Here is a 27,501-nt window from a genome sequence, read left to right as displayed (position 1 = left end):
ATGATAAAAATATTTCAAAGACAAATTTTCTAAACAGATTTTTAGAACAAGAACATCAATTTGTATTTTCCCCTTTTCGTTATTTTCTAAAAGTCATAGTTGCCATTTCAGACTAAAATACAAGAGTATAATTTTTTTAAAAAACATATCTATTATAGTAATTAACTGGTTCCTTTGTCTTCCTCCCCTTCCCCTCCCCTCCCCCAGGGAGGTAGTGCAAGCAAACTGTGTTCACTGGAGAAAGAAGTTCTCATTTATGTGCAAAATGAGTGCAAGTGCTGTTACGGGTGTTCTGGATCCTTGCATCTACAGGGTCTCTGTGAGGAAGGTAAAAATAGAATACAATTTTTCCCTTTTACAAACCATAATTATTCCTATAGTAATTTTCTTTGTATAATTATTGCTGTGCCTTTTCTCTTTTGTTACACCTATGATATATCATATAATTAGGCTTCTCGTGATTATAATTATAATTTGCTACAGAAATACAATAAATTTGAAGAAAATTTTAAAGTCAGAAATCTAAACATAAGACAAGAAGCCTGTCTCATTAGCCTTGTATATCTTACTATTAATGATACTACATAAACATATTGTGGTTAAACAAAGACAAACCAGAAAATATGCATGAAGAATATGTAAATATATGGACCTAAGTACATAATATAATAATAGTACTTTTAGAAGACCAAAAAAAAACCAAATGTATCCAAAGAGACCTTAAATAAGCTTGGATACTCTACTCTTCTGTGCAAGATCAAAAGAGATACAATTTAGCTTCTTAGTAACTGTTTAAAATGAAATAGGCACTTTTGTTTTCTCTTTTCACCCATATAGCTAAATTCACTGTATTAAAATAAATATACATGAAGAGTCAGAAGATTTCTATTCAGATTTTGCTGTTTCTGCTTACAAATTGTGTAATCTTAGCAAGCCATTTAACCTAAGACTCAATTATCTCAACTATAAAATTAGAGTAATTCCCACCATAACTAATTCATGGTTTTGTTGAGAGGATCAAGTTAAATAATGTATGTGAAAATATTTTGTAAATTTTACTTGTTTTGTTATTCTGGATAACTATATGTTGGTATTAGGCCAATAGTGCATTCAGCTAGTAAATTTGGGCTTTTATAAACCTGTTACTAAAATCAGACTTAAAAGAATCTCTCCTTCTTGAAATAGAACTATATGTGTTATTATATATTTAACTATTGTTTAAGCATTTAAAAGAAAAATAGAATATTAATCAAACTTTTAAAAAGGTGCTGAACATGGAATTACCAAAATCCCAAAAACTCATAAATAGGAAACATATTAAAGTATAGGCAGAAGATGAAGAATTTTGTATCTTAGTAATTTGGTAGATTTTGTTTTTCACTCTTAAAAAGAGTCACTTTAAGAGGAGTATCACCTGTAATATGTTGCACTGTGTTTACTTACCTTATGCTGTATGTTAAGGTAACAGTGCGATGTTTCTTTAATTTTAGAGCAGGAAAGAGAGATCAAAATGTGCATTGAGATTTACTCTACCTACATACACAAATGAATACTTCTGAATAATCTAAATCATGAATCATCCAAGTCATTACCAGTGTTTGAGTTTGTAATCACTACCTTCAGTTGTATTCATTATTTCGTTTCATTTGTTTGCCTTCAGTTTACTTGAACATTTGTTAAAGATACCAACTTGTAACTGCTCACTATTTTAAAGAACATGAGACATTTGTACTTTGAGACATTTTGTTTTCAATTGAAACTTGTTGTGGTATTTTGGCATTTTATTATAAAATATGAATGCATATTACAGTGATTCTGTTGACATATAATATTATAAGGCTTTGGTAAATAATTACTTGGTATTGGTTGTATTTTGTGTCTTTGGCAGGAATTAAAAGGCGGAAAGGCTTATGCAAAGGTAAGCAGTTATATTCTCTAAAGTAACCTTTTTTAAAAAAGTTTTTTATTCCTTAAAGCTATTTGAAAACCTAGAATTTAAGCAATTTAGGATGCAGTTTATATCAACTTCATATGTTACGTCCTTGTTGTAGACTCAACTATAAGACAATTATTTGCCCCACTACTTAAACAAAGGAAGGCACAAAGAAATTAAATATAGGAGTACCCATAAGTAAAGGGAAAAAATAACTTTGATGAGGGTAATTTCATAATAATAATTTTGATGAGGGATCAACTGTTTATGGATATTCTGTACTTGCGTTCTGAAATGAAATATTCATAGTCTTCCCGTGTTATGTCCTATTATCTTGAAATTTAAGCTTCTGGAACCTGGCTCATACTAGTGTATGTGATACAAATTAATATTGGCCTGTGTTAGCATTCTCCAATGGATACATGGATTTCTACAGTCTCAAATGAATTCTTGGACTATGTGAATGACCATGTAATTACTTCCCCCTCAAACATTTTTGGAACCCTGAACTGGACCCCAGAAGCACAAGGGAGTTAGCATCCAGGATGCTTATTGTATGAAATTATAATGTAATGTGATACATAGATAGTTAGTTAGTATCTATAACTTAATGTATGAACCCAAAGGAGACTTTATCATCGCTTCAGCTTATTCCTCTTTCTCTCTTCTCCCTTTCTTAGACAAACACTGAGAAAAAGCTATCTGCCTTCATTGTTTCCTCTTTCCCTCCTCTCACTCATTTCTCAACATTTTGTAGTCTAGTTTCTAATCTTTTCATTATATTGAAACAACTTTTCTTTTTTTGGGGGGAGGGGTTGGAGGTTAGGGGTGGGAGGGGAGATTGAGGCAGTAATGGGTTAAAAGGCCTTGCCCAGAGTCACACAGCCAATAAATGTCAAGTGTCTGAGGTTAGATTTGAACTCAGGTTCTCCTAAGCCAGTGCTCTATTGACTGTATCACCTAACTGCCCCAGAAGTGGTTTTTCAGTTGTAAACTTAATGGTCTTTTCTCAATCACACTACTTGACTTCCCTTTTGACTACATGATTTCTCTTTTCCTCACATTCTCTTCTTTCTATTCCTACCTATCTGAGCATTAATGCCTTTTCAAAGCCTCATATCACTCCTGTATATACTTCAATATTCTGTCCTTGACACATTCTGTATCCTTTTCTGTGGGCTTATCAGGGTCTATTGATTTCATCATTATCTTTAGGCAGATAATTATTAGATCTATATAATTTTACTCCCACATCACCAAGTAGTTACTAGACATTTTGAATTGAATACCCATAGCTATCTCACGCTCTCATATATAATAATAATCTCTGAAACAATTCAATTATTTTTTCCCCTTCTGAATTTCCTTTTTAGTTTTGAAGGTACCATCCTCCTTTCAGGTTCACAATATATTTTCTCCTTGATTCTTCAGTACTCCCCCTTACCTTATCCACCTTGTCATTTGTACTTATATGATATCTGTTCCTTTTATTATTTTTTTTTCATTTAGCCTTCCCCCTTGTTCAGACCTTTGTCAGCCCTCACTTGAAATTTTTCAGTAGTCTCTTAACAGATGTCCAATCCATCTTCCAAACAGCTGCCAAAGTATTTTTTGCAAGTTTGATCACATCCCTCTCCTACTCAATAACAGATACTCCCTATTTTTTCTTGAAGATTAACTACAAACTCCTCTATTTGGCATTTAGAGCCCTTCACAACCTGGCTCAAAACTACTTTTCCAGTCTAAAGACACATATTACTTCCTTTCCCACAATTTATAGTTTAACCAAACTGGCTTATTAACTGTTTCTTATACATGAGATTTTATTTGCTTTCTCCATGCCTTTGCATTGACTATCCCTCAGGCTTAAAGTGTACTCTTCTTCCATCACTCAATCTCCATTCTTTTCTAGATAAAGCTACATGATGCTTTTCTTTATCTCCTCATCTGCTAATACTTTGCAAAATCATCTTAAATGTATTTTGTATATTTTTGTATGTTGTCAGTTCCTTGTAGTAAGCTTTGTTATTACATCCCTAGTGTCTAGCATGATGTCTGTAACATAGTACCATGTAAATAAATAGTTATTGATTGATTGCATACTGGGCTATAACCCTCCATATACTCTAGAAACTTAATTTTGTCTTTTGTTGAACCAGTTTTATACCCCTAAGAGGCCACTAGAACAATACATCACCTTATAAACAGAATCATTACTTTTTTTTAATGGTTTTTTAATGGTTTTATATATCAATCTTGATGATAATTTATATTAATAATAGAGGTTTAAAAAAGAAAGAACAATAGATTTTAAACCTTCTAGTTATTATAATAGATATTTAATTTTTCTGATGATACAGTATTTTCATTTTTAAGAACTTAACTTTAATGTCCTTTGACATGGAAAGTAGATTTAATTTTGTGTTTATTCCTAATTCAGTAAAAGGATGGGTCAAGTTGCAATAGGAGCTAGAGGGATGATGCAGGAATAAGTCACAACAGCAGAGAGAAATGCGATCTGGGCCAGATAATGATGACAACAGAGAGGGGAAAGTACAACCTGGGCAATAAAATGTCAGAGAGAGCAAAGTTCAAGTGAGTTTCTGGTTGACAGCAAAGACTGGGTATGAAGCTAGGCCAATCCATCAGGTACTTATAGAATGAATAGAATGCTTTCAATTACTATAAATTGAGGAGGCTAAAGAGGTAGTCAGAAGAATACATCTTTTACTTGGTGACAATAGAGAAGTTGTACCAGGGAATGCATTTGAACCATTTGAATTGTTACGATTCCTGAGTGGAGAGTGAAAACTGTGCTATCTCAAGCCATTTAGTGCCAATAGGCAGTGGTGTTAAATTATGAGATAAAAATAAACTGGAATCAAGCAAGATGGAAAAGACTGGCAATTTGTGGCTGTCTTGAAATAATTAACTTTCTGGACTAGAAGGTAGGAGAATATAGTGGCAGGAGTTAAACAGCCTAAGAGAGTCAGGAGACATGCAGTCTGTTCCTGGCTTTATCACTAACTGTATATGGAATAAGATTATCAAGTGGTTCTGTGAATCCATTGATCCAGAGTATTCCCTCTACTTTCTCTGTACCTTAATATCTTAGAGAATTACTTAAAACAATGAGAGATTGTAACTTTTCCTATGTTACATAGTTAGGATGGGTTAGAGAAGGAGGATAGAGTCACCCCTGGCTTTGAAATCAGCTCTTCATCTACTCTACCAAGATCTCTCTTTATGTGACCTAGAGCAAATCACTTTTATATTCTATGCCTTAGGAACTTCATCTTAAAATTACAATGTTAATGCTTGCTTTGATTACCTCACAGATTAGATGTGAATCAAATGAGAGGATTTTGTGGAAGGTCTTCAAAAATTGTAAAGTACTTTCTATTCAAGGATAACATCTATCACAGACAAATTTTTTCATTAGCAAAACATTATAGAAAATGAATAGAATGGTGCTTTAAAATATTCTACTAATATTATCCCTTTTTTTTCATAGTTGGGCTTTGCAGATCTAAACCTAGCAGAGTTTGCTGGATCAGGAAATACCACTCGTCGCTGTTTATTAGAAGGTTATGATACCAAAAATACAAGACAAGATAATTCTATTCTTAAAGTAAGCAAACTTCATTTGTATATATGTATATATAAATGTTAAATAGCAATTTTCTCCTTTTTAATACATATAAGTATATTCTTTCAAGTAATAATCAATATTAAGGTGAAAAGAATCTAGTCAGTGAGCCTTAGAACAGTTTGACTTCCACAATGTCACAGTACCTCCTTGAAGAATCTAGAAGTGAAACATAGCCAAAGAATGATCCACAAACCCAAAATGAAAAAAAGAAGAAAATTTAGTCAAAACCGTTGTAGTATTCACCAGTTGGAACAGCCTGGCCCAAGTCACTGAAGTATACAGAAGCAGGCAGTGTTCATTATAGTGAAACTTCAAGTACCTCATTTAGCACCCTAACCATTTGGAAAGTGACCATTACCCTCTAAAAAGTCAGTCCTGGGGAATGGTGGAAAAATTACCATTGGGCATTCCAAAGTGCCTAAAAGCCCCTGAAAAGTAATTCCTGAAAATCTGTGGTAGATATATAAATGCATAGTAGAGATTGTCTATATCAACCCCTCTTTGTGTAGTACATATGCAGGGATGAACCATACGCAGAGAGATGCTATCTGCAATAAATAATGATGACAACAGAGAGGGTGGGGTACAATCTGGCAACAAAATGATAGAGTAAAACGGAAGTGCTTTTCTAATTGACAGCAGAGGCTGGGTATAAGGCCAGGTCAGTCCATCAGAAACTTAGTAGAAGGAACAAGGTGCTTTCACCTACTGTAAACTGAGAGGGGGCTAACTATTTAAAGGTAGTCAGCTGGCTGTTGTAGTGACATTTGGAAGTAACCTTTTTGCCCTTCTATTGTTGACAAGTATTTCTAGGAACCTGGTAGTCATACAATACATTAAAATTTTGCCAAGGACTGAAAACCTGTCTGAACAAAATAATTGAGGAGACATGGAGGACCTCACTGAAACCATCTCCAATTGGTCCTTGCCACATAAGTGTTCATTGGGTAAACATTGTATCTGAAATCTCAGGAGTATTTGCCCTGTATCTCCATATTAAAAAGGGGCATAGAGATTGACCTTGTAACTGTCTGCCTTTTCTTAGAAATTTAGAAAGGCTAAATGTTCTTTTGCTAGAAAGAATTAAGAGAACATTTCTATAAGGAGAACAAGTGTCTCATAATGTAGAAAGTCTCTGTACTTGCACACTTAGGTAAGGAACAAATGGACAAAGAGAATATTCTTATAAATAAATCTCCATACTTTGTGAAAATAGAATACCTGTGTCAGAGACTTAGAAAGTGATAAAATTAGTGATATATTGAAAACATGGAAGAGAACTAAGAGGAGAGCTTTTCTCTATAGTAACAATCCATTTTGGTTAAAGTAGTTTCAGTTTTGAGTCAAATTGAATAGGAAGAAATGTTAGGAATAGTGTTTGAAGGAGAAATGTGAGAAAGAATCATAGAAATGCAATCTATTGTTCAATACATGAATCCCCTCTGCAGCATCCCTGAGAGATGATCAGTATAAAGAACTTAAACATTTACTTAAACATTTTCAGTGACAGGAACTCACTTCCTCACAAAGTCCATTTCATCTGAAGAGGAAGAACATGGTACAGATCTAGGACTTTGACAATGTGAGGAACTTCCAATATAGAAAACTCCCTTTAATTATGTAGGTTTGCAATTCATCTGTAACCATCTTAAGGAATTGTCTAGCTCACATAAAAGTTAATGAATTTTGTCCACCAATCACACAATAATATACCAGAGTCAATACTTGAACCCAGGACTTCCTGGCCTTGAGTCCGGTGCTTTATCTATTTGTTATCTTTAATTCAGTTTATAAATAATAAGGGGTTACTTTGCCCACCTTTATGCCAATAAATTTGATAACCTAAGCGAAATGGATGACTACCTCCAAAAATATAGGCTTCCCAGATTATCAGAGGAGGAAGTAAATTGCTTAAATAGTCCCATTTCAGAAAAAGAAATAGAACGTCTTTAATTCAATTTATTAATAGTTATAATCTTTCTTTTCAGTTTTAAGGCAAAATATGACCCATTGTAACTTCTTTTTAGCTCCAAAAAGTAGAACTCGGAACTTATAAAATAGGTTTACTATTACCTGACAAATATTCAAAAACTTAAAAAATAACTAACATGTCCCTCATAAGTCTTCTCTTTTGTAGACTCAGTTTTTAACTCATTTTTATATGGCAGGATTAAGTTTTTTTTTTTCTTCAATGCTTTCCATTGTATCCTGAGCATTTAAGCACAGATGCTTTCAAGAGAATAGGTACTTAATAAATGCTCATGGACTGACTGATAAAACACCTATGCTTAAAAAAAAAATTAAAGCTTAAAACAAACAAATGAAACAAAAAGCCTGTATCCACAAAGTACACAAAAAAAGGCAAAAGCTGCTTGAATGAGGCAGATCTTGAATTCAAATTTTATAATGTCAAATACAATAATTTTTTTTTAAATTACTCTTTTATTATCTATAACTGTCAACATTTTTGTTTTTATTTATAAAATTGTAACTTAAACTCTTCCCTTAAAAAACAAAAGCAAAGACAGCATATTTATAAAAGTACATGTTGAAATAGATGACCCCCAAATGACCTTTTGATGCTTTCAATGAATATTGGTTCATAGAAGCTTTAAAATTATAAACCATTTTAAAATTTTCAAGTTGCTCTTAATGGTTTTAACACATTAGCCAAGGCCATTAAATGGGTTCAAAATTAAGTTATATGAGCATCTATAAAGGCTATTATTTCTGAGAGATTATTTTAAATAAGAGGGTAGTGTTCTGTAAGAAGAATATTGCATTGTGAGTTGGGAGACATCTCATTTCAGACCTTGCCCCTGACATTTTGCTAACTATTAATGACAATGGACCAATCATTTAGCCTGAGTTTCCATTTCCTCATCTGAAATTGATCAAAAGAAATAATGGATGTAACCCACTTTGCAAACCTTAAAACTTTATATACTTTCCAGCTATGATGATGATGATGATGATGATGATGATGATGATGGTGGTGGTAGTGATAGGGAAGGAGGGAGCAGTAATTGGAGATCTGGAAATGTCACCAGTCACCATTTCCTTGCCATTCACTGAAGGGAATACAAAAGGCATGCAAAATAAGATGCTCTCCTTCCCTGTAAGTGCTCATAATCTAGTTAGGGAGATAAGACAAACTATTACACATGAAATGGTTGAATAATAATTCTTGGTAGTATATGATGAAATGGTTTGATCAGTGGGAAGGGCCACTCCGATTTTGCCCTAGAACATCAAAATTTAAAGGACTCAGCACTTATAGGTCATTAGCAGCTTTAAAACAACTGAATTTAACTCCTATTTAGCAAATAGTTAAAAATAGTTAATTAGTTAACTATATTAGTTAAAATAGAAAGCAAATAGCTGGCTGCAGAATCCCAGGTAACATCTTAGCCAACCTTGCCCTGTTCTCTCCTCCCCCCACCAATCCTGATGGTATTTCTATTTCAGTATCTATCAGAGGTAGAGCTTAATAGTTTCAACTCCAACAAGTACTGGTTGAATCTAGAGGACAGAAAAATTACTGTAGCCTGGAATGGCCAGGGAAGGATTACTAAAACAGGTGCTACTTTAGTTGAACTTTAAATGATAGGTAATATTTGGATAGGAGGAAGAGGAGAAAGGAGTGATCAAAAAAAGAGAGAACAAAAAGAAAATAGTATAGAAACTGAAAGAATTTCTAGAAAAAAATTGAGTTAGTGGTCAGCAGTTCATCAAATACATCAAAAACAGAAACATTAGGAAGAATAAAGATTTAAGAGAAACAATTGCATTTGACAATAAGGAAACAATTGGAGACATTGAGAAATGCATTTTGACTAAAGGATTTAAATTTTGAGTGAAGAAGACATGAGTGGCAAATTGCCTAAAGGATTCACAGTACCGCCCACACTGTAGTTAATGGAGACAATTACTGAGCCCTCCATCCTGGAGCTCTGCTCAAAACAGGTTCTGTGAATGTTCCTCTCTCTAAAGCTGCTCGGCCTTCAAAGGTCAGCTGGAGTACTCATGCTGTAGTGAAAAGAGCACTGAAATGGTAGTCCAAAGAATGAGTTCTAATGCAGACGCTAAAATAAAGGAGTTGGAACTTTAAATTCTTTCTACTCTCACATCTTATAATAATGTGAGGCAGTGGGTATTGTCAAGAAGTTCAACAGTGAAAAGAAGGAGAAGAAAAAGACAGTAGATAAAGGGATGAAATGGGACAAGTGAAGTTGGCTTTATTTCAGAAAATGTGCGTGAGACAGTGACTGATTGACCAGTGTACAGTAGTGTCCAATCCCACATATTTTGTTTCTAGCTACATAAAAAATACTTATGGGAAGCCTGGACTCTCATGATTATAAGTGTGATAAACAACTGCTGCATCCATATGGGAAACAACACAATTTGGGGGCAACATCAGAAATTTTCCTATAAAATTTGCAAGAAGCAGAAGCACTCTAGCATGTTGTAGTATTTCTTTTTATGCTATGGGGCAAAAGCATGGACTTTGAGGACACCTTTGGAAAAGCCTGCACATGGCCAAATAATATTATGAAATCTTCATTTAGATCTATATTCTTTATTTATGCTATTATACATATATGTGTATATATACATATATATTTATGCAAAATCAGTTACTGTTTTTATTGCATTATGATCTCTAAAGAATGTATTTGTTATTTCCACCACTTTATATTAATAATTTGCAGTTTTTTTTGTGTTTTAATGTTCAATTTTTATAAATGTCATTTTAAGTGATCCCATTCAGAAGGCATCATAAGTCTTTTAGGTCTAATTTCTCCATTAATTTGCTTATCTTTTGTTTATCTGCTTGAAAGAGAAAGATTAAAATCTCCTCCCTATTATTGTGTTATTATTTTTTAATGTCCATTTGCAATTAAGTTAACTTTTGCTTTGTGCTATCTAAGGAATATAAATTTAGTATTAATGTTGTGCTGCTTATCTCTTGGCTATAAATAATTTTAAGTATTATACAAATACAAATAAATACAAAGACCGTCCTTGCCCTCAAAGGACTTAAATTCTAATGGGGGAAAACAACACATAAAAGGAGGCTGCAAAGGCAGAATGGAGGAGAGAGGAAGGAGAAAAGAGGAATGATAGAGAAGTCTAAAAACAGTGTAGCTGATGAGAAATAGGGAGAAATTTGTGCTGAAACTCCTTAAATAGATAAATGGCCAAATGAATAGAAGTTTTCAGATAAAAAAAAAAAAAAGGCCATTTATAGTCTTATGAAAAGATTCTCTAAATCACTCTTGATTAGAGAATTGCAAAATAAAACAACTCTGAGGTACCACCTCACGCTTCTCAGATTGGCTAAGATGACAGGAAAACATAATGATAAATGTTGGAGGAGATGTAGGAAAACTGGGACACTTAAGGCATTGTTGGTGAAGTTGTGAAATGTCCAATCATTTTGTACTGCACTTTGGAACTATGATCAAAGGACTATAAAACTCCACATACCCTTTGATCCTACAGTGCCACTACTGGGTCTGTATCTCAAAGATATTTAAAAAGAGGGAAAAGGACCCACATGTGCAAAAATGTAGTAGCTCTTTTTGTGGTAGAAAGAATCAGAAAATAAGTTGATACTCATCATTTAGGGAAATGGCTGAATAAGTTACAAGTATGTGAAAGTAATGAAATATTATTGTTCTATAAAAAATGATGAACAGGCTAATTGTAAAGACCTGGAAACATTTACATGAATTAATGCTGAGCAAAACAAACAAAACCAGGAAAACAACGTACACAGAAACAGCAAAATTGTACGATGATCAACTGTGACACACTTGCTACTTTTTCGTGGTTCAGGGATCAGAGGCAATGCCAGTAAACTTTGGATGGAAAACACCATCCAAATACAAACAGAGAACTATGGAGACTGAATGCAAATCAACACATAGTATACTCACTTTTTTTTTCTTTTTCTTTTGGGTTTTTTTTTTTTCTTTCACATGGTTTTTCTCTTTTGTTCTGATTTTTCTCTCCTAACATGTCATAAAGAAATATGTAAAAAAGTGAATGTACATGTTTAACCAAAATTGTAACTAGGGGAAATTAAAATACATAAATAAATAGAAGCCTTGGATCCCATGATCTTGCCCTCCAAGTTAGACTTTCTAGTTTGCTTTGTGTAATAGAATGATTGCAACTGCTACTTTTTTGGATGTACCTGATGCATAGCTTGTAATTTTTTTCTTTAAATAAGTACCATTATTCAAATTGGCTTAGTGTGGTAAATATAATTTAATGAAGCCTTCTTTATAATTAGATGCTTTTTAAAACATTTGTTTTTGTCATCCTTAGGTCTTGATCAGTATGCAGCTCATGTCTGGTGATCCATGTTTTAAAACGTAAGTTTATGCTCAATAAGTGCATTGGGATTTGTATTGCTTGATTATGAATGATGTGTCTAAAGTTTATACTTAATTTGTTATTCATGTGTATAACCCCCAGAATATTAAGTAATATTCAGAATCTTCCTAGAAACTTACTTTAAAAAAAAAAAAAGTGTTTTATATTGAGCTTAATATATTGAGCTAATGGTTCTTTTTTTTTTTAAGGACTTACTAAATATGTATTGAATAGAATTGAAAGTGACTTGTCCAAATAAGACACTAAATACTTGCAAGGTTGGAAGGATTAAGGGATGTTCAGAAATCATTTGGTCAACCATTTTGCTTTAAGAAAAGGCCACAATATCTTGACAGATTGTAACATTATTTTCTGGTTGAGCTGATAGTTCTTTTGTCTTTTCAAAATATTTTCCTTTGATCTACCTCTAACATATCTCTTAAAAATTCATATACTTGTCAATGTATGAAAGAATATTCTGATAATAAGAGCTGTCTGAAAGTGAAATGGGTGGCTTTGTGAACTGAGATAGTAGACACTTAAGGATGAATGAAATTCATCCATTTTTTTTTAAGTGCAAAGTTCTGGGGATACAAAAATTGCTCTTACCCTCAAGGAGATTATATTCTAAAGGGGAAGACAATACATATAAAATAAATACATAGGATTTACAGGATTACAAAAAAATTCAATTATATTGAAATGTATTATCAGAATGTTAAAATAAATTCATAGGCCACAGGCCAAGAACCCCTGGTTCTGGGCAGACAAATGAGGGAGTGATGGCCAGGAAAGAGCCTACACCAGTGCATAATGATTGAAGTCACAGAGCAAATAATTGCCACTGCCTTTGTAGGAATGGTGATATTGATTTAACTTAAATTTGAGTTTAAAAGTGTGTTTTGAACTGAATAGTCATTTTTTCCTCATCAGGGGAAGTGTTCAAGCAGAGTCTAAGCTGTTATTTGTGGAAAGAATTCCAATGTGAGGTAGCTGGTTAAACTAGATAACCTTGAGGTCCATTTCAAATAGATTTAGGCTTGGTATTCTTAACAATTTTTGCACTTTGGAATCTTTCAACAGTCTGATAAAGTCAGTGGACTCTGTCTTAAAATAATGTTTTAAAATATATAAAATAAAATACATAGGTTAATGAAGGAAGCCAATTACATAGAAATAGAATTATCAAAATATTACTGTAAAAAAACAAATAAAATACATAGATTAACAAAGGAGACCAATTACATAGAAATAGAGTTATCAAAATATGAGTGTAAAAAACAAATTCCCATGGCTCATGATAAGTACTGACACATATTTTTCTCTATATACTTAGTTATTAAATTTCAAAGATTATATTCCAAAATAAAAGAAATATTGACTTAGTAATGTTTATAGTATACATTTACTATAGTGCAGGTGCTTCCCTCCCCCATTTTACAGATAAAGAAACTAAGGCAAGGGTAATTTTAAGTAATTCTCCCCAAGTTATACAGTAGGATACTTCCATCACTGTATAAATCATAACTGTATTCATTCAGTACAATTCTTTTTCATGTCTTTTCATAAATAAATTCATAAATTTTCCATAGAGGATGCATAGTACTAGCAACTTTCCTTTGGATCTCAATGAAACCCATGTCTTATTCTCTTACCTATGACCCAACCACCTCTTTATTTTTTCAGCTATACATGTTCTAAATGGGGTCTCTTCCATTATTTCTTACCCCACACATACAACCACAGCCATTTAAAAAATATACAGCATATGTTTAACCTATATTGGATTATTTGCTGTATAGGGGAGGAAAGAAGGGAGGGAGAATAATCTGGAACACAAGGTTTTGCATGTAGTTTAAAAAATAAAAAGCTATTAGTACTTTTTAAAAATGTAGCATATCCTCTTCTTTAGTCGTAGGCTCCATAAGGGCAATACCTTGATTTAGATAAATTCACCCTACTTCTAGCACAAGTGCTTTGTGAACAATAGGAGCCTAATTCATATTCAATTGCTTCTTGTGAGAATTTGTACATCAGAACTTTAAGTATTTATTTCTTGTTATCTCATTTATTTTGTTTCAATTTATAGTTAACCAATTTAATCCTAATCTCCATTCATATGGGTTCACAACATCATAAGTATCATTGTCTCATATCTCTCCTATGCCTTCTCTTTCCTTTCAGTTCCTTGCCTTTTCAATTTCATCCTGTTAATATCTTTTGCAGTCATCCTCTTCTGTCTGATCACCAGGATCCTATTTCACCTTTCTTTATTCAAGGATCACACCATCCACATGAGCCCCATTGTTGTTAATCCTCTCTCCCTTTTCAGATTACCTTGTATCACATTTATCTGTGTAAATTGTATTCTTCCCTCTCTCTTCCTCAATAGAATTTGTGGACCTGTTTTTCCTCTTTGTTTCTGCATTTCCATTGCTTCATATGGTAAATCATTTTGATTTAAGTCAAAATACCTTAACCAAGTTTTTCCAGTACTTTGCAGTGTAAAGATTTATTTTCCTTGGCAGACAAAAGAGCAGTTGGATATTTCTGAGCACTCTGCTTGTAATGAGGAAAATTTTGTATTCAGATTTTTCCTGTGATGCCTGTCAACCACAGGGTATGGCTCAGAACAAATCATTTAAGTTGTAATGCTCTAGTGGAAGGCTTTGCTGAACCCTGTTCAGGGCTGCTCATCCACTTTTGCTGTCTGCCTGTCACCCAGCTCATATCTGTGGCTCCAAGAAGCTGTAGCATGAGCAGCAACCACACTGGGTAAATCATCTCAGAAGAGCTAAGCTCCTAAACCACCTTGAGGGTAACCAATGGACCTCAAGCCCATTGGTGAGTTAAGGAGGGAGGGGGATGTCTACCCCAAACATATGAAATCTTCCCCAGCAGAATGAGTGGGTGAGAACAATTTGTTCCACTGCCCATGAAGGCAACTGCAGTAGGGCCGATGGATCCCTTAGAGTTTGGTCTGATACCGAAGAAGGCAAGGTCATCCACTGCATTCTGGGCCATCCCTAGTCTTTGACTTTTGTCTTGCCACTGAACCTTAACTTTGGAAGAGAGACTTTGTGCACCTCTGCCTCGAATAAATCCAATTTCTATGTAAGTCAAGCTATCACTTGTGATGTCATTGGTCTTCTTCGAAAACAAAGGATGAACTACACCTATTTCATAGTGTTATTGTGAAAATCAAATGAAACAATGTATCAAGTCATTGTCTAAATGTCATCTATTGAAATTATCCTACACCTTTAATCTTCACCTTGCTCCCTACATACTTTTTTAAAACCCTTCTTCATTGTTCTTAGCATCTGTCACAGCCTTTGTCTGCTCTTAAGCTTTTGAATTGCTCTTATTTTCATATCACCCAACTTTTATTTATTTATTTTTAATGCACATTGCTTTATGAATCATGTTGGGAGAGAAAAATCAGAACAAAAGGGGAAAACCATGGGATAGAAAAAAGAAGTGAACAATGTTGATTTGTATTCAGTCTCCATAATTCTTTTTCTGAATGCAGATAGCATTTTCTTTCCAAAGTCTATTGCCTTGGAATCACCCAACTTTTATATACATATTGCTTGCATATATATTGCTTTCATCTTCAGTATGTGCCTTTTTAAAAACAAACTTGTCAATGAAATACCTCTGCAGCCCCCAGTTCCTTCTTATTGTCCAGAATCCACATGACCAAAGTGATACTTTCCCTCATTATAACCACTTTTCAAATGATGAAACTATTATCAAGGCAAGTCAAGAATTAGTCATCTCTTCTGCTTTTATCAGAGAGAAAGAAAAAGGAGACTTTGAAGGAGGGAAGAGGAAAAGATAAGGAAGTAGAGAGAAGACGAAAGTACATTGTAGAAGATTGGAAAAATCCGGATTGCTAATATAGACTAATAATGAGTGATTATATATAAGTGTGATCTGTAATTGACATTTTAGAGTTTGCAAAACACTCTTTATCTCCTCTTTTTTGGTTCACACAACAGCCCTGATGTAGATACCATAGGTATTATTGTTCCCACTTCATTGCTGTTTGTCCTTCCTTTTCAAAGCGGAACAGTGACATTACAGATGATGTTTTGATTCATGCGTGAATTAGATTTAACTGAGAGTTTCACAGAGTTGACAGGCTCAAAGTTGAGAAAGTTGAAAAAGGCTCAGAAAGACTGCATGACTGGCAAGGATCAAACCCTCCTCACTCTATATTCATCACTCTGTCTACAATGGCACACTGCCTCTAAATTACGTTTTTTTTTTTTTTTTTTTTCAGCTTCATGACCCACTTCTGGAGCTCATTGTTCATTTCTTTATGGTCTTCATGTTTTTTTATCATAATCTTATATCTGTTTCTCTTTTGATCCTTACCCACATGTTTTCCATCTTGTTTCTGCCCTCTCATTTGTATCATTCTTATAAGAGCATATCTTCTTGATGTTCTAATCTTTTAATCTTTTGAATATCTTTTTCAAAACCATTTGGAAGTAGCATTTCATTGAAACTAGGGATTTCTGATGTAAGATATCATTTTTGATAAAACAAATGCTATAGTTGAGATTAACTTTGCCTAAAATTAAGCAAGGAAAGGCTGACTCACCCAAGCTTGTAAATGTCTTTATTATTATAGGATTTTTACAGTTCTTTATGCTAAAAGTCATGTTGTTTTTAAAAAAAACCGCTCAGAAGTTCTGCAAGTTGAGTGCTTAATGGCATCACTACATTCTTGACTTTATTTTAGTAAGATGGTTTAATATTTTGATATCTTAAGAATGTAGTGAATTAAAGAAAGTTTTTTCTCTAAAATTCTTGTCTTAATTTCTGAAGTCTCCATTTAAGTTTTACTGTAATACTTTATTGTGGTGTGGACCTGACCTTGGGTCCCTAAAGTTTAGGAGGATGTAAGGCAAACTCTTTCAGGAATTTACAAGATGGTTAGATTTTGAATAAAGACTGGGATTTAGTCATCTGAGGACCAGCCTACCTACTGTCACTGAGTGTGAAGAGGTCCATTCCTAGTTGATCCTTGGAGTTTTTTCATTAATTCTACCTGTTAGAGATTACAGTCTAAATTGGTACTGTATTGAATTAAATTTTTGTATTGTATTAAAATTTTCTGAAGATTTAAGCACAATGTGTTTCATTTAAAATGATGTTTTCTTTATTAAAAATATTAACAGTTCACTGTAGGCCAAATTCACGAAGTCTCAGATTTTCTTAGCCACTTTAGGGAGATGATGATGCAGGATTTCCATTTGATAACAACAGCTGTCTGAAGAATTATTTCCAAATGGTTTTGTGAAATCTGTGGCATGATTTTCTAGAAGTTCTTAAAAGCCATGTGACATTTTATATATTCGGCTATATCAGGCCAAAGTTAAGCACAAGTGGATTCAATAATTATTGTGCTTTATTTTTTTCCAGTTAGTAATAAAAACATATTGAGTGTTATTCAATTATTTAAATTTAAACATTAATTTGTTCTTAGAGATTAATATCCCATGCAGGTATAGGATTTCCTGGCCTTATGGATTTTTGATTTAGTTAAGCATTAAATTCATTTAGTGCCTCTTCAAATCAGTAAAAGATGAGCATATGGATTTTTTTTAATTCATTGCAAATATTTTTCAAGGCAAGAGGAGTTCAGTCAAAGCTGTTCAGTTTACCTATTGCTTTTTGGCTCTTTGGGGGTTAAACACATACATACACACAGATAACTTCATACTAAGTACTTTCATCCCTGGGAGGGATTCAGAATTTACTGAGCAAGGCCTAGAGTTCATTTGTTTATTTTTGAGGAGACAGTCGAGGTTAAGTGACTTGCCTAAGTTCACACAGCTAGGAAATGTTAAGTATCTGGGGTTGGGATTTGAACTCGGATCCTTCTGACTTCAGACCAGTGCTCTGTCCACTGTGATATATAGCTGCCCCAAGTTTAGAATTTAAAAGGGGATTTACTACATATGAATGTGCATAATATAAAATAATACTTTAAGAATGCTTAAGAGAAATGGAAAATGCTATTAAAGTTCAAGGTTGGCTGGGATGGGGACTATGATATGTTAAGGTTTGCAAAGCACTTTGTGGGTAACTTTCATTTGATCCCAAAAACCTTCCTGTGAGGGACAGCTAGATTAGCACAGTAGAGTGCCATACTTGGAATCAGGAAAACCCAGGTCCAAATCTGGCCCCAGGTGCTTATTATGATCATGGCAAGGCATTTATCCTCTGTCCGCTTCCATTTATTCATCTATAAAATGGGAATGATAAGAGTACCTACTCCTAGGGTTGTTATGAGGCATCAAAGGAGATAGTCATTGTAAAGCCCTTAGGACAATGTCTGATACAGAGTAAATGCTATAGAAATATTAGCTATGGTGGTGGTGGTGGTGATGATGATGTTGTAGATGTTATTATTCTCATTTTACATATGAGGAAACTGAGGCTGAGAGAATTAAATGATTTGCCCAGCTACTAAGTCTCTGAAGCAAGATTTAAACTTCCTGACTCCAAGGCCAACACCCCACCCACTGGATCACTGTGGAATTAAACTCATTTTAAGGTATACAGCAAAAAACATGGGACCTTGCGATAAGGGTTTAAGGTGTCTGTGGATTAGAGAAAAATTGATGTCTCAATTGTGAGATTTTCTTTTCATTTTCTCCATTTGAATTTCTGGACATTGGATTATCATCCTACTCAGATTGTCCTCCTGCACACCGAAATAAAAGCCTGCTATTGTCAAGCTAATTTCCCAAAAGTTAAAATGTTATTTGGTGCTTGGAGAGGGGAAGCATGACATTAACTCTAGAAATAATTTGCTACTTCCCATATAATCTGTGAGAATGGCCATAGTTTTATATCCTATTTAGGGTGTATAGTCAGTTATTAGTGTAAAATTCACCAGTCATATAGCAGTTTCTCATCTTATTCTCTATGTAAATTTGCTGTGGACTTTAGAGATTTTGAAGTGTGACAAGAATTTGTGTGCTGTACTTGGATGGTCCTGTGATCCTCTCCATGAGGAGTACTACTTTATTGCAGTGCAGATCTCATTCTGTCCTGAGCAACTTCCTCCTTTAAATCTTTCGTGTTGGTTGACCTGATGTGTTAAAAAAATTTTTCCTTTGTTTCTTGACATTGTATGGATACCAATGGACATGGATGTCCTTCAGTTACTTTTCATTGCATGTCCAACCAGGCTTTTTTTTTTTTCCCCAGTTATATGTCTTTATAATGACATTCTTTACTCTGGTCAACTACTAAGCTTGTATATTATAGTTACTCAGTATTAAGAACAGAGATTTTTAAGATGAGATTTTTTTTTCATTATAAATTCTCTTTTATTTTACTGCAGAATCATTCTATAAATGAGTGGCTAAAATTATACCTGATAATTTTATTATTCTACTAAGCATAAATTGCCATCACTCTTTATTCACATTACCACTTAAAAAAATAGTATGTGTTAGGATTTGAATAGTAGATTGTGATTTATTCTTACAATTCCATGTTGTCAAGTGCCCCTTATTATTTCATTACCAAAAGTAATGAAGTGGATTTTCTTTTTGCTTATGTTTACAAGTGCTAAAAAGTTAAGAACAAAAGAAGGAATATAATTAAAAATAAGCAACTTAGGAAAGATGTCACAGGATACATATGAAGTAGTGATTCATTTGTACAAATTAGGGACCAAAGACTGTATACAATTTTGTTTTAAATTAGTAGAATCTTTCCTCATTATTTTTGCTGTATTTTTCCTATTTAGTTTCTTTATGGGCTATCATTCTTTTTTATTTGAGTAATGTTATTAGTGATGAGTTCTGTAGAGTACAAGAGCCTGAAAATTTTCTTAAAGGACTTATAATCAGTCAGGTTTAAAAATGGGATTAAATCCCAGATTTCTACTTCTCAGCTCTGACATTGTCCATAAAATCATACTATCTTGTTGAAAAAAATTTTTTCTATGTTGAGAAAATAAGTATAGCAGTATTTTTATTAAATAATGAGTACAACAGTTTAATGATTGTCCTTTTATTTATCACTGTGAAGGTCTGAAAGGTAATACAATCTGATTTTCCATACATTAGAAAACAAAAACTTTTTTTCTGTTCTTGATGACTAGGAAAACTATATGTCTCTCTCAAGGATACCATGAATCATTATATCTGCCTGCAGTGGTTGATCAAGTATGCAGACTTCTGCAATGGAAAATAATTCGTTTGAATCATCTTTGGAAGTACATGACCTCTAGAGCAGTCAGGCAGTTGAACTGTGTTTTGGAAACTCATGGGTTTACTTTTTGAGTCATAAGATTTATTGGCATGTCATTTATATGGATAACTGAACAATTCCAGAGGTTTTCCAAGTATGAGTCAGAGCTTATTACATTCTCTTCCCCTCTCCATTACCTCTATCTCTAAATACAGGACTTCATTCAAATCAATCCCCACTCCTCCCTTCCCCAGTTCTGACACAAATTTCCATGACTGCTTGAACCTAGTTTCTAGTTCTTTCAATGGTAGAAACCATTTCTGTCTGCCTTTTGGGATGATCACAGCTAAGAGTTGAACTCAAGGCTCATCTGTCTCCAAATCCTGCACTCTTTCTGGTAGACCACTAGACCATCCTGCCTTAGGATATTTCCTTTACAGCATTCTTCATTCCTGCATAGGATATATGTAAGATCATAAAATCCTAACATTAAAGCTGGAAAATACTTTAAAGATCATCTAATCCAATCTACTTTTACAAAAGAAAAAGTTGAGACCCACCGAGCAAAATGATTTGTCATATAGATGTCAGGTCTCAGAGTTGGACTTTGAATTCTGGCCCTATGCCTCTAATCCAGCAAAGCATGCTTTGTCTTCCCATACACTGCTGCCAGACCTTCATGGGTGTATTCTATTGATCTAAGGTGGAGTCACTAGAATTCTTATGCAGAGAATATCTTGAACTATTCCTCCCAGTAGGCTGACCTGGCCTACTCCCAGCATTGTCCTTTGAGCCTCCTGATGCAGGAATGTATAATCTGGATCAGAGAGAGAGTACCTGAAACCACCCCTTTTCTTGCTGCGATAGGGAAAGTCCTTCCAGTTTGATTGGTAGCTAACTCTTCCTAGATGTATGAATCTTCTTACCCTGTATGAATGTGTCTCTTATGGCCAGATCAGATCAATAACTTTGGTCTTTTGATCTCGATAGATTTCAGTTCCCTCATCTATAAGGTGAAAGAGTTGGTCTAAAATAATTATTAGATACCTTCCCACTCAAAAGCTTTGATCCTTGGATGCTACTATACTAGGCCTTAAATGGCATTGTAAGTGGCCATAATACTTTATCCATGATTGTGTCATTCTTTCCATCTGTTTCCATATGTACAGAGTCAGAATAACTTAGAGTGTGCTTGGGTTACTTGAGCAAGTTCATTAAGGATATGGTCAGAGATGGAAGAAATTGCCCTTGTAACTACAGGGAGCTCTCAGAATACTTTTTCCTGCCATCATTAGACCATTCAAGTGTGCATTTTTACTTCCCGAACCCTTACTTTGTAAGTTCCAGGAATCCCATTTCCTCTTGTTCAAAAGAGTACTTATCTGATTAGGTAATCCTGGTGCAGGTACTGGAAGCTGCCTAGGCTAACTTTTATAAAGGTGCTGGCCAGAGTCCTATGAAGTCAAAATATAATCAAGGTAAACTATTATCTCTCATTCAGCAAGTTTTAAAAGATTTGAATTCATGTCATGCCAGAAAACCTCAGTGTTCTTAGACATTCCTAATGGCATATCTTTCTATAACTCTCATTCCAAGTTGACCCTTGTTGAGACTACTCATTTTTCCTTACCAAGAATACCAGAGATTCAAACATAAACACTTTTGAGAAGATATGCCTATGTATTCTACCACTTTATCTGTTAATGGTACTCAGAAACCCCAGTTATGTCATGGATCTTTGTTCTGTTCCATTAGAATTTTTCAACAGTGGGCAAAAAGAATATTAGTAGGCTAAATCCCACTAACCTAACACACAAATGTTCTTGAAAATGAGAGAGAAGTATCTAATGAAGGACTGGAGGACATGGACAATCGAATTGTTTGTAGCTCAGTAACAAATATACAAGCTCACCAAAACTTTTGTAAAATGACAAATCTTACCAGATATAAGAAAAAATAAAATACTCCTAAAGGAGAATAGAAATTATTTACTAAACATTTCTTGACACAAACCCAGCAAGGCCTCCTGTACGTACAGTCACCAAGTTAGAGCAGAAGAGCTCTTGTGCATTCTTTTGCCGAACAGGAGGAGCAGGAAAAGATCAGCACTCTAAAAAGATTATCCCCTTTTAAGGAAAAAAAAAATAAAGTCACTTTTATTTAATCTTTAAATATTTTATTTTACCAATTACATGTAAAAATTATTTTAACATTCTTATTTTCAAATTCTGAGTTCCAAATTCTCTTCCTCTTTTCCCTCCTCCTTCATGTACAAATTGATACATTATACACATGTAAACATATAAAACACATGTAAGTTATGTTGTGAAAGAAAACATTTTTTTTTTTAAAAAGAAGAAAAATAAAGTACAGGGAAAGTGTCTGATCTACATTTAGGTTACACTAGTTTGAAAAGACTATCCTTAAATTGAATCTGCTACTTCAATCTGAGGGAAAATGATAATTTAGAGATAAAGGGCAAAGGGTAATGATCTCCTATAATAATGGCATTGCTGTTATTATCACACTCTTACATCTTTAGCTATTTTTCTTTTCTCCTCAAATGATAGATACATAAACATGGATATAGATACAGTTTTCAAATGTTTTTTCCTTGGACAAGGGTACTGGTAACCAGTTAGTCCTAGAGTCCCTACAATCTTAGAGACAACCATTCCCCTCTGTGACACCATAAACACTTTGCAACTTCTGCTACTAATGTGACATTGTGACTGGTCTCTAGTTCTAAAGAAGTAGCCCCTTAACCTTTTCCTGTAATTCTTCCAGTCAGTTATTTGATAGGATAAAAATTTATCTTTACAGTGTAAAAATTGATGGATTGTGCCAAGCTAGGTAGGTACCTGATCCCCCAGAACAACTGAAAAAATTTGTAGGAGATTTTTGTGCTAAGATTTGGTATTCTTCATGTTCACCCAACTTGAGATTGTGAGGATTGAATTTATTAAATTATCCCAGTTGTAAAGGCTAACTATATGGATGATCTCTGCTTTTCTACAGTTCAACAGGGCTGTGGTCCAGGCTAGTTCTATGTATTAAAAACTGGTGGAGACGCACATGTCCACCAAAGCCTTGACTTGGGATAAATGGACTCTTGTTATTCCCAGGTTGAAGAATAGGAACACCATTGTTCTGGGTTGTTAGAATGAAGGGAGAATGAAGGTTTGCTTCTTACATTGAGCCTCTTGCTATGAAACACATATGTTTTCCTCTCTGCAGACCATTAACTGGGGTCCAACAGACTACAAAAGAAACAGACCACCTCCTTGATGCTCTAGATCCTGTTTTAGTTAGATTCCGTTTGGGGCATTCTACCCCCTTAAACTTCAGGGGTCTTTCTGGATTGAGCAAGTGGCTATTGGTTCCAGAAATTCTTGATTGGTTCATAGATTTCTTTTGCCTTTAGGAATTCCATATCAGGAACACCAGAATAGTTTTCTTATCTTTGAGCAATGAGGCAGAGTATTTGTCTTTCATATCTCCTTTCAACCCCACAAGCCCACTGTTTGACAAATAGTGATATTTATCTATGTACTTTATCTCTAAACATAGTATTAGTCTAGGTCAGTTTAGAAGTGATTGTCATTTTGCCAAGTAATTAACAGCCATTTGCTATGTTCCAATCATAAAAATTTTTAACAAGACATTTAAGACACATTCTTTGCCTGCAAGGAGATCAGAGTACAATTGGAGAGATAAGAACATGGGGACAAGAGAAACTGGGGCTTAAAAATGGACAAGATTTAAATAGAAAGGAGAGAATGAGCCTATTGAGGGGGAATCCCCATGCATAGAGGCAGAAAAACAGATATCATTGAAAGACAGTAATTAAACCAGCATAGCTGGAATGGAGATTGTGTGTAGGAATTAGTGGGAGATTACATTGGCAAAATAAGATGGATCCAGAAATTTAGAAACCTAAGAAATTTAACTTTTTTTGCTAAATGATAGTGTGTTTTAGGTAAATTTTAGGTCAGAAGAATATCATAATAGAAGTATTTCATATTACAGTTGGAAATTTATAAGTCAGGAGAGAGATCAGAACTAGAGATATTAACTTGAAATTCATCCCCAAAGACATTAATACTTGAAAGAATATGTAGAAAGAAAAATGGGGAATGATAGAAGAAAGATGAGCCAATAAGGAAAACAGAAAAATGTTGAGAGGCAACAAATAATAATAATAGCATACAATTACATAGTATTTTAAGGTTTGTTTTCTGCTCACAACCACCCTAGAAGGGAAAAATATACTTTTCATAAAAAATTGTGGGATAGAGATTAAATAATTGGCCCATGATCAACTAGCTACTAAATCTCAAAGCTGAGATTCAAACTCAAGTTTCCTGACTCCACATCAACACTTTCTGTTATATCATGCTGATTTTCTAATAATGGGAGACATTGTTTGAATGTGTGGGTGTACATGAATATATAGAAAATGTTTATATAAAAATATGGTTATATCCATATGTAAAGTAACATTTTTATATTCACACACCTATCTTGGGGAGTTCTTTATATCAATAACTAGTTTGATCTGCATAGTTACTCTCAAAGGTAAAATTTACCCATTTTATATTTGAATATGATCATATTTAAATTAAGAGAAGCTAGTTAGTGATTGTCTTGGAAAATTAAAAAAAAAAGTTTTAGAAAGGAGAGATTACCCTGGCATGGGTTCTATCAATAAAAAGTTACTAAAAAAGAAAAAAAAATTTAGAAAAGGCATATAACTTAAAATAATATTCCACGTTCACACATAAATACTAAGCCTACAAATATTTACTTACAGGCCTCCATCTACATCAATGTATATACCAATTGCCGGTGAATCTGAATCTCTACATGAGGATCGGAAGGGTGGAGAGACTCTCAAAATCCACCTTGGCTTGTCAGGTATGGCTTTAAGATTCTTCCTATAATTTTATTATTATTATTACACCATTTTACACTGTTGCTTTTCTGAATTATTTAGATTTATCATTTATTTTGGTGTAATAATATTCTATTGAATTAATAGATCACAGTTTGTTCGGCTATTCCCCAATTCATTAGTGCTCACTTTGTTTACAGTTCCTTGATATTACAATAAGTGTTGCCACAAAATAGTTTTGCATATATGAGACTCCTCTCTATATTTTTGGCATTCTTATAGGCATAGACCTAATAGTGCTATCAAGAATCAAAAGTATGCCTGATTTCTTCCTATAAGACTTTTGAAAAAACAATGTTACTTAAAACAGTTTTAAATAGGTTAATAAAGTACAATAGAATTCTTACTACACAAAGCTCTATAAGCCAAAATTACATTTTCTCCCAAATTTCCTGTGCTATATAAACTCTTCAGCACTGATTAAAATATAAAAAAAACTTGTCACTGAAAAAACTAGGTACACAAGAGTGAAGGTTTAGAATAAGCAGAGAAGACAAATAATGAAAAGAGTGAAAGAAATCATTTTTTAGAAAAGAGCACCAAAAAAAATTTCAAGTAAGGAGAAGAAGAGGGAATCTACTTGACTGAGAAAGAAAACAAACATAACCAGATACATAGGTAAATTGATATGTTAGAAGTAAAACAATTAACTAAGGGAGAATCACAGTAGCATGATAACATTATTAGAGCTACTGCACACACTCAAGAGATTGCCAACCTAAAAAAAACTCACACCAACTAGGTGATTAGTAAATAAAGTGAGATATTTATTCATGGTTGAGGAAATGTCATTAGGGACAACAAGAAGCCTTATTTAGACAAAAATACCCAGGGAAGAAGGGAAAAGGGAATTCTTACAGAGCATAGTTGTGGGAAACAACTATGAGTATATAGCCTGGACACAGAACAGTCAAGCCGCTGGAAGGGAGTGTTGAAGGTGTTGTGAGGTTATAAAAACAAGGTTGCAGAAATGTCCTTGCAATTATCTTTGAGAACAGGAGTAATTAAAAACTACTGAAATGGGGGAGAGGAGGTCTTCTTTGGAGCAGTTAAAAACTGCTTGACAGAACAGGGTTCAGTTAACAAGCATTTATTAGACAAAACCAAGATGGTGGAATATTACAGTTCTCTCATAATTCCTCCAAACAGATCTAGAAAATGTACCAGACTGAGCCCTGATTGGGAAATGCAAGGATAAAAAAGCACAATGAATCATTTTTCTAGGCCAGGTCTGCATAGGGAGAAAGAGGTCGTGGACAATGGGCACAGGGTCTAGTTAGGTAACAGTTAGGCATACACTCAAAGAGGTTATCAATCTTAAAAAAAAAAAAACTCAGACCAACTAAGTGATTAGTAAAAAAGTGAGGCATTTATTTGAGGTTGAAGAAATGTCAAGAGAGACTATACACTAGGGCAAGGAGAGATCCCAAATTTAACACTGAAATACCTAATCTTGCGCAGGGTCCAGGAATAGGTGGCTACCAGCAGTTCTGTTGCTCGCTATCCAGTTGTGGGTCACTTCCAAGATAGATGGAGGAAGAGACTTGCATCTGAAGATGCTGATCCAGAAGCTTGGACTTGGGTCAATATGGCCAGTATAGGAATTTGATGAGAGTTGGTTTGTTTTTTCCCTTCTTGTTTGTGTTCTCGTTCTCTCTCTCCGTCTCTTTCTCTCTCCTTCCCCTCCTCCTCTTCTCTTTCTCCTCTCTCTTCTCCACCCCTCTCCTTTTGGTGAGGCACTTGGGGTTAAGTGACTTGTCCAGTTTCACACAGCTATTTAAGTGTTAAGTATCTGAGGCTGATGCTCTATCCACTGCACCATCTGACTGTAACGGGTTTTGTTTTTCCTTTTTCAAGGGCAAACAAAGTGGAAGGGAAAATGAAGTGAGAAAGAGAGAAGATGGATTTTCTTTAAAAAAAAAAAAAAATCAAGGGGGCAGCTAGGTGGAACAGTAGATAGAGCACCAGCCCTGAAGTCAGGAGGATCTGAGCTCAAATCTGGCCTCAGACACTTAACACTTCCTAGCAATGTGACCCTGGGCAAGTCACTTACCTCAATTGCCTCAGCCCCCTTCCCCCCAAAAAATCAAGCATTTATTAATTTCTTACCATTTCCCCAACACTGAGGCCTATATATGCAGAAAAATTTTATAACTATACTTTGTTAAAGCAAAAAAAAAAAAAATTATGACATAAATGTTATAGGGTATTATACCAAAAGAAATGATCAAAGAGATAAATTCAGAGAAATCTGTGAAGCTTTAAGTGAACTAATATAGGGTGAAATGATCCGAACCAGGAAAACAACTTAGACTTAAGATAATAATAAACAACTAAAGACTTAAGAAT

At 34.2% G+C, this 27,501-nt stretch overlaps 1 protein-coding gene across 1 annotated transcript in view; it reads left to right on the top strand.

Moving 5' to 3' along the window:
• EEIG2 (EEIG family member 2) overlaps nucleotides 1–27,501 on the top strand; it is an 81,679-nt gene that overhangs the window by 34,047 nt on the left and 20,131 nt on the right. The window contains exons 2-6 of the mRNA XM_051993185.1: nucleotides 208–328; nucleotides 1,889–1,918; nucleotides 5,448–5,564; nucleotides 11,925–11,971; nucleotides 25,012–25,115. Coding sequence (XP_051849145.1) covers nucleotides 208–328; nucleotides 1,889–1,918; nucleotides 5,448–5,564; nucleotides 11,925–11,971; nucleotides 25,012–25,115 — 419 coding nt within the window. The remainder of the gene's footprint in view (nucleotides 1–207; nucleotides 329–1,888; nucleotides 1,919–5,447; nucleotides 5,565–11,924; nucleotides 11,972–25,011; nucleotides 25,116–27,501) is intronic.

Source organism: Antechinus flavipes, chromosome 4, assembly GCF_016432865.1.
Source record: "Antechinus flavipes isolate AdamAnt ecotype Samford, QLD, Australia chromosome 4, AdamAnt_v2, whole genome shotgun sequence".
Classification (NCBI taxonomy): Eukaryota; Metazoa; Chordata; class Mammalia; order Dasyuromorphia; family Dasyuridae; genus Antechinus; species Antechinus flavipes.
This window is presented reverse-complemented; position numbering and strand designations above follow the sequence as displayed.